The 8,989-nt window shown below is 28.5% G+C and overlaps 1 protein-coding gene across 2 annotated transcripts; it reads right to left on the bottom strand.

Annotated features, from left to right (window-relative positions):
* Positions 1-2,830: 2,830 nt before the first annotated feature.
* LOC145058322 (cAMP-regulated phosphoprotein 19-related protein) lies at positions 2,831-6,740 on the bottom strand. 2 transcript variants are annotated; one of them, XM_079006244.1, is made up of 7 exons: positions 6,601-6,740; positions 6,177-6,235; positions 4,670-4,732; positions 4,504-4,551; positions 4,320-4,382; positions 3,184-3,246; positions 2,831-3,098 (listed from the first exon to the last, which is right to left on the bottom strand). In XM_079006244.1, the coding sequence occupies exons 2-7, from the start codon at positions 6,231-6,233 to the stop codon at positions 3,090-3,092; spliced, it is 303 nt and encodes a 100-aa protein (XP_078862370.1). In that variant the 5' UTR covers positions 6,234-6,235; positions 6,601-6,740; the 3' UTR covers positions 2,831-3,089. The 2 variants fall into 2 exon arrangements, with proteins under 2 accessions (XP_078862370.1, XP_078862369.1); XM_079006243.1 differs by lacking the exon at positions 6,601-6,740 and adding an exon at positions 6,351-6,523.
* Positions 6,741-8,989: the final 2,249 nt, after the last annotated feature.

The raw sequence follows: 8,989 nt of genomic DNA, 5'->3' as shown, positions 1-8,989 counted from the left end.
TATGTTAATATGTTATACTGCATTTTGGTCCGGTTACCAGATGTGGATAGATGTTATATATATATATATATATATATATATATATATATATATATATATATATATATATATATATATATATATATATATATATTGATTCTAATAAGCATCGAAAGAAAAAAAAATGCAACATGTTGCCCGTTTCTTCTATATTAAGGAACTATGTGATGGTCATACGTTCAATTTGGGTTCACTAGAGCTATTGGGATACCGGTCAGGTCATTTTTCCAGCCATGTGAGACGTCCAAGTAGGCCCTTTAATAACTTTATAAATTTTTCTGCAACCTAAGTGGTGAGGTTTTGCCTATTTTTGTTTTAGCTAGGCAGTGTTCTCTTGTCAAGTTCTCTTTTGTTTTTTCCCATTGAGTAGGTCGGCTGTGTCTTGAATCCGGCTTACATGTGGTATAGTAAGTGCATGATCACGATTATTCATCTACCATTTGGTGTTATGAGTTTTACTAACCTATGTATAGTGGATGTTATTGCTGAGAATCGACACATGGCGCTTCTTCTGAATATGATGTTGTATGGTTGTGGTGCTCTTACAACGACATCCGTTAGTGTTACGAAAGAAAGACTACTCATCTTGGCTACATTGAGTGGCTAAAAAGCTAATTATGTGCATCATTTTAGTGATCCTACCTTTTCCTATAGGATGGTTGGCAGGATTTTGAAGCATTTTTCGAACATAACTTCTATTAATTATTAAAGTTCCTTAATCTAGGTGCACCATGTCCATGTGAAGGCCTCCCTACAGATCTATGGATTAGTATTGGCACTTCGTCCCAACAATGATGAGGTTGTCGAACCAGGTTGATGAAATTTACTTTTGTGCTTTTATTGAAATAAAATATTTGTGTGAGGTCCTTTATAATAAGAATCTATTGATTCCTAGTACTCCTTTCCAAGGGTCATCTTTAATTTCTTCTAAAAACGTGTTGGTTTACGTCTTTCTGACATGTAACTCCTTAGATGATATTTTAATTCTTTTTTTAACATATTGTACATAGAAGCTTCATAGCCATAGCTTATATGATACTCTTAATATATAGTATTTGTATGTCTTGGGGGATTTTGTTTTGGGATTTTTGTTACTATGTGTCAGTTACGATGAGTGCTTCCGACTTTGATTATCTGATCCCCCATGGTTTATTGGTCGGAACTTTTGTGTATATTATAGTGTTTTGTTGAACTTCACCAATTTTTATGTATGTTTGTATTCACCAGTTTGATTATTCTGTTATGAAATTGTTTTGGTCAATCAATTTTCCATGTGACAATGGTGTTTTGCTTCCTAACTTGCCTTTAACTTTTTATGTTATGGCATCCTCGTGTATGAGGAAATGAAATGTATGTGATCTATGAGCTTTTTATGTGTTCTTGATGGTTTGTTGGATATCTTTTCTTCAAAGAAAACTAGGCTAGCTGAGGATGCCAGCAACAAAGCAACAACCCAGGCCCATTGTGTGGTGGAAGAATAACATCATCGTCAACCATGGTAGGGTTATTGGAAGAAGCCATCGACAACTAAGAAATGAAAGAGAAGGATAGTACACGGGGGAGAGAAAGGAAAAGGCAAGATTTTAAGAGAACATAAATGGAAAGAAATCAATTCGGTCTCATATCATGTTATGTAATAAATTTCCTTCACAGACACAATATATACAAAGGAATATAACGCCATGGGCTAAAAAATACTATGGGTTATACAATGTTGGCATAGGCTAAAGGCATACACAAATAACATAGTCTAACAACCTACATACACTTACTACAAGAATCAAGTAATAACTACTTGAATACAATAATTTTTGTTTGCATGAAATTTCTTAATACTATACAAGTTTACATAAACATTGATGAAATAACATAAACGAAAGAAATATATATGTAAGAAAAAACGCTCTATTTCACTTGTTACGCATAAGGCTCCTCGGTGTGGTGCGGTCTGAGACCGCGTTTGCCTGCCAACTCAGCATGGAACACCGCCCCCAGGGTGCGGTTTGATGCGGTCTAAACCGCGGTGCGGCCCCTCAAGACCGCGTTTTCTGATTGGCTGGTCACTTTTTTGACCGTCGAAATTGAAGATTCGTTTTTTTTTTTTTTTTTTTTTTTTTTTTTTTTTTTTTTTTTGCTTTTTCTTTCCTATATATACACATATCAACTTAACTTTTTTATTCACAACACAATCTTCTCTATCTCTCAAAAAAAATAATTTTTTTTAAATCACTACTCTCCCAAAAATGTCATCTTCTTCATCTCGGAGAACGACTTTATGTAGTTTCCTTTAGTTATTTTATTTATGTTTTTTAAGTTTCTAGGATTATTTAAATGTCATGTGTGTGGTTTTTTTTTTTTTTTGGTAACGCAATGTACTGTTTTTTTTTTATTTTCAAGTAATGAAGAATTATGTTTTTTTTTTTTATTAAAATAGAAGGTATATTAAATTAAATTAGTTAAAAAAAAGAAGTTTTATTAAATTAAAATACTTAAAAAAAACAAACAAATAAAAGAAATGAAAAGTGTGGCACCACACCCTTGGTGTGGCAATAAACCACACTTGAGTGGTAAAAAGTGACATGGCGCTGATGTGGCGGGGGAGGGAGTGCGGTTTCGGTGGCACCACTCCCTCCAGCCTAAGCCAATCCACCGTAAAACAAGTAGGGTTATTAATCTTTGAGATTTCATTTTAAAATACACATTACACGTTTCTTGTAAATATTCATAATGTTGGATATCTCCAAAACCAATTTTATACTGCATTGACAAGCATGCATATCATACATTAAAATAAAGTACATGCAATGTTTTGGCCATGCAAATAAAACGCTTAACATTTTGTCATCACTAAAATAAAATAAACTTTCTTACGGCATTGAAATCACCAAAACCAATTTTATACTGCATTGACAAGCATATCATGCATTGAAATCGCATATTATACTGGATTTGACCAGTTCAACACCAAAGAAAAGTTTATATCTTTAACTTAAATCACCATTAAAATTGCTAGCATGTCCTAGCATCCTTTTGTGCATTTTGTACACTTGTTACTCTACCTGAAAAATAAGAAAGAATAAAATATTAAAACTTAGGTTAAAAATGACATTAAAAATTATAATCTTATAATACTTAGAAACTCACATGGTTGTCTCCTCCAGATATACAAGCAGGTCGTCTTGGAGGCAAACACTGACGAGGTGTTCTCTACATTCAATGTTCACTTATTGTTAATATAGAAAATAACATTCTATTATTTAATTTGACGATTTTTATTTTCTAACATTAACCAACAAAATATTTTGTTTCTCTTTCAAAAAAAAAAAAAAAACAAAACAAAATATTTTGTTATGATACTTATGTAGTGTTTTGACAAAACTAGTTGTTAGTTGTTAGATATGTAATAGTTGTAACTTGTAAGTTATTTATTTGTTGTGTTTAGTTGTTAGTTAGTAGCTGGAAGTTAGAAGGTGCAAGTTAGTAGCTGGAGGTGGAAGTTAGAAGGTGCAAGTTAGTAGCTGGAGGTGGAAGTTAGAATGTGCAAGTTAGTAGCTCCAAGTTAGAAGATGCAATTTTTTTAATGAAGTGTTTGAAAAAAATAGTTGATAGTTTTTAAAGATGTAAAATTAGATAAAAATCAAAAGCCAAAAGCTCAAAAAAAAGTTTTTTATTTAATAAAAAAGTTAAAAGTTTATGTCATCAAACCAAACTTTTTTTCTCCTTTAACCTCCCAAAGTTCTCTAAAGCTCCATGCCAAATTTTTGCATGTAAACTAAAAACTTCACAATCATATCAACTATGAACATGATAATAAGCGAAAATAATTTGTCTAAGAAAATAGTTATATAGATTGCAGTCTAATTTAACTGAAGAAACATCATGTAAGTGATATAATGATAAAATTATAACCATGAGATTGATAAACTTTTTTTTGTTAGATTATGTAAATGGATAAAATATAAAAATTCAATCACATTTTATCTTGCTTTGACAATTAGATATACAGTTTAAATTAAATCATCGCGTATTTAACAAAGACGTAATTACATATAAGTTATAACTATATTCTTCATTTCAAAATTATATATTATTTAATACATTAAAAAGTATAAAATGCAATATGACAATACATGCCATATGAAGTTACTTGACATGTCGCGCATGAGATTTCATTAAAGAAAACCAATCAAATAAACAATTATATACTATACTAAGATATTATAGAAATAATAAATAATATGCATTGTTTTATTCAACTTCAAAATTTAATTAAAAAATACCTCTAATTTTGGTCGCAAGGTCTCTATAGCTATCGTTGATTTCTCATTTATCCCTGCACCTTGCTGCTCAATAACATGCAAGCTCATTAGTTTATATTTAGCCAATTTTGGAATGATCCGACCCAACAATATGGGCCAACATCGGGTCATTAATTATACTTAAATTAAATTAATTAAAAGTTACCTTGCATAGGGCCCAATCTGCTGAATCAAAAAAAGCACGTTCATGATCCTGCTCGAATGCATAACACAAAATGTGATGGAAATAAGTAAACCCATAGAGGGATAAAATGGTAATTTTGCATGAAAAATCTAGAGAAAGGGTAGGTAAATAAGTAATTTTAGCATGCCTTTGAGATTAAGGGCTTCTTCTTTGGTGCTAGACCTCCATATTTCTGTTCCATTGTTGCCCCCTAAAGTTATGCGAAAAGAAATATAACTTTTAGTTAACAATTATAAATTTTAAATTGATGTGCTTACACTTTATATATCTATAATATAAAAATACTTTATTAAAATCTTATTAGTACAAAAATAATTAAAGCCAACAATCGGAAACCAATTATCCTTTTTAAATTAATTGTGATGTATCTTTTAGCCTAACTAACGTACTATTGTCTCTTTCATAAAGTTGGAATAAATTTTAGGTATTTAGCCAATAAATATGATAGAAAACTAAAAAAATACTTGAATTTAACATTTATGATAACAAAGTTTTTAGTTTTATTTAAAAGCAAAGATGTGAACAAAGTGATAGAAGCGTGTATATCTGCACAAGTCGTTTTCTTTCAAGGGTCAATCCACATGATTCACTTGACATCCCAACAACATATGATGTATCGCATACATGTGAAATTACTATATCACCCTTCAAACCTAATTGGCCAAAATGAATAAAGAAATATCTTAATTATGGACCACCTATACTAATATGGTAGGCCACTTCCCACGTGATTAATCTAGTTCTAGGACCGCTATGAAAAAAAATAATGCATTTTCTTACTTTATATAATATTTTGATACAAATTAAAAGGAAAATATATGATTTTTTTTTCAGAAAAACTTGTTTCAAAGCTGATTGTCGAAGGAAATGTGATGAAGGAAAAGATTGATGTAGTAATTTTCTATTTAAAGAACGAAATCGTTCACGATCAAACGTGAGCTACTATATATAGAAATAATATTTATATCAAAATCGAGACAATCCAACACGTAGTAATAGTATGATAGACCTTTAGTCACACGTAACACAGACCGAACAACAAAAAAAATAATGTTATCATAATGTTTCGGAAACACGTATAAAAATTGTCATTTCTATATAAAACCTAATTTGTTAACATTTACAGGCATATTTTGTTAGACCTTTTATGCACCATATACATAAATCAGATAAATAGTGAAACGATAATACAAGTAAAAAAGATACTGAAAACTCTTGTGAAAACATCGTCCTTATTAAACACTAACATTTTATTTCATTTGAATTTCATCTTAGCAAGTATGAATTTGTGTACGTGAGAATGGGGGTAGGAATGTCAAATGGCAAAATATTTTTAGATTTTTAATATATAACTTATATGTCATGTATCATGTGTTTGTAGAACCACCGAGTCAGTATATATTAATTAATCACAAGTATTCAATTAGAGGCCCTTTTTAGATAATTTATTCTCCAAAACCGTTGTTTTTATGTACAATTTTATGTATTGTTTCCTACTTCCAGTATAAGTAAAACCACAACATCTATATATGTAAAAAGATTAATAAAAAAGAAATGAAGAGTAACGGAATTTTATAGTTTTCACATTAAAACTGAACAAAAGATACACGAAGAAAGTTTAATTACAATTTTACCTCGCGTTCATGACCATTTTTGGAGATAAACTCATCGTTTCTCTCATATCCTGCCATTTCTGGGTAAATTTGAAACAACAAATTAACATTTAATAACTCAAAAACTTCAAAAACACGTACATATAATCATAAAGATGGCTTCTTTTCATTGTACTTCACATGCTTAAGTCTCACCTCTTTCGCCAAACAGAGAAAGATGACTTGAAATGTAGAAGAGCAATACAAAGACGAAAATGGTTAGGAAGAAATCAAAACATAAGGGATAATTTATATACATCTCCTAGGCCAAAAAAAGCATCTAAGTCATGATTGGAAAAGAATATACTTATATGTATCTATATATGTTTCTATATGTATCTAGAGAGAGAGAGAGAGAGAGAGAGAGAGAGAGAGAGAGAGAGAGAGAGAGAGGGAGAGAGATTACCTCCAAGTAGAGAAATGAAGAAAGGAAGCAAAGGAAGATGGATGGAGATGAAAAGAACAAAGTGAGAAATATATATATATTAATAAGTCAAATAGAATAAAAATTGTGAAAGAAAGGTAGGGGGTTGGGGTTAGGAGGGAGGAGGGTTTGAGTGAAGAGGAGAAACAAGAATATATATATATATATATATATATATATATATATATATATATATATATATATATATATATATATATATATATAAAGGATTGGTGTAAGACTAAAAATTGGTAAGGAACCTTTAAGATTGAAAAAGTAAATTGTGATGTTTCTTAAGAAAGATGATATGATATTTTGATAATTTTTATAATATTTTGATAATTTATGAAAAAAATGGTATTTATTTAGAGGATACAAATAACAAACATAAAAAAGATAAAAAAAAAATCCAAAAATCAACACCCCTTACACACTTACACACGTCCCTTCCTCTAGTGTCACCCCGTCATTGATTGAGTTTTTTTTTCGCTAGATTTGTTTTTCAGCTATAATTTTTTTTGCGACAAAAAAAATAAAAAAACCAAAGTTATTAAAATTTAATTTTCTGCAAAATGAACATAGCCATTAATATTTGGAAAAAATTATTTTTTTTAATATTCTTTTTTTATAAAAACCCAAAAAGTAAAAAAAGTTCTAAAAATTTAAGAAATACTTCTACTCATTAGATTAGTGACTTTGTAAAAAAAATTTAAAACTAAGTTTTTGAAGTTTTCATAATTTAATTTTAATAATTATTGTTTTTATAAAATATAACGATTTTTTATCCAAATTCAAAAAACAAATTATAGAGAAATCAAAAATTCATGAAAGCCCGAAATTTTTTTAAAAACATAAAAAAAATATACTTTGATTATTTTTAGGTATTCTAAATTTGTGATATATATATATATATATATATATATATATATATATATATATATATATATATATATATATATATATATATATATATAAAATCAATTTTATTTAATATTTATATAAGTTCAATGTTGAGATTGACATGTGTTGCATCAGCTAACTTTCACATTTGAAATGATTCTAAGTTATATGCTGCCAAGATTGCAGATTACTAATGATACGTTTTGATTACAAATAGATATATGATCATCATCATCCGAATGCATTTTCTAAAATTAAAATGATATATAAAGTATGTAAATATGTATGCATTTTCTAAAATTAAAATCTAACCTAATAAATAAAAATCATTTTTGCCAAGTGTCATGTTCTTATTGAATTTGATACATGTTATTTTTAGGATTTTTTGAATTATTTTTTTCCACTTGCCATTTTTTTGTATTTTTCATTTTTCTTAAATTTCAAATCCAAACAGTAAGTTTTATATATATGTAAGGTAGATCATTATATTAAATATCATATAAATGTTATTTATGTGTTTCTTTCCTATTTGTTTCAAATCTCCTAGAATATGTATTAAATTAATTACTTTATTTATTATATCTTTTATATTTCTATAAAACTATTGCTTTAAAAATTACATAATGCTTATAATTTTATATTAAACTTTTGCTTTTAATAAATCCGTGTATTACACGGGTCTTACACCTAGTAATAAATAAAGGTCTTACACCTAGTAATAAATATATAAATATGTATGTTAATAAATATTTAAACTAAATGGTCGTTTGATAATTGTTAACTAAGTTAGAACTGACTGGGTTAGAATCTGACTAGGTTAGAACTTTTGACTGAAACTTGTTGTTTGATTTTGCATCCAACTAACTGTGTAAAATGACTATACTACCCTCAAACAACATTTTTTTTATAATAATTCATTTAATTTACAATTTAATTTATGACATTTACATCTAATAATTCTTTTATCATCCAAAAAAAATATTGACATCATTACAAGTCAAGTCATCACCGCTGATAAATACTATAATCTTTAAAATAAACATGAATATTAAAATTGGTTACTAAGTAATGGCATTTTCCTTTAATGTTTCAAGACTTGACAAGATTTTAACACAACTAAAAGTTATGTACATTCTTTAGCTGTCATCAAGTTACACACATACACACCATACACACGATATGAAGAATAGAAAGAAAAAAAGCGATTCAAAAAATGATTAACAGCAAATTAGATAACAACCAAGCAACCAAATAATATTCTTTGCGTTGAAGAGAAGAACCACGTACACAACTGAAACAACACAATTACTGTAAAAAAATTCAAACCCAATTCAAATTCAGATATTTTTGTTCATTTGTAATCATTTATAACAACAGTTTACACGATTATTTGATAATCAAATCATTAGCGTAATCACATCTTAAGGAAGAAATCGATGATCCAAAGATCAACATCAAAAATTAAACTAGA

This window comes from Lactuca serriola, chromosome 6, assembly GCF_051521515.1.
Source record: "Lactuca serriola cultivar US96UC23 chromosome 6, Lser_US96UC23_V15, whole genome shotgun sequence".
Lineage (NCBI taxonomy): Eukaryota > Viridiplantae > Streptophyta > Magnoliopsida > Asterales > Asteraceae > Lactuca > Lactuca serriola.
Note: the sequence above shows the minus strand (reverse complement) of the source record. Positions and strands in the feature narration are given on the sequence as shown.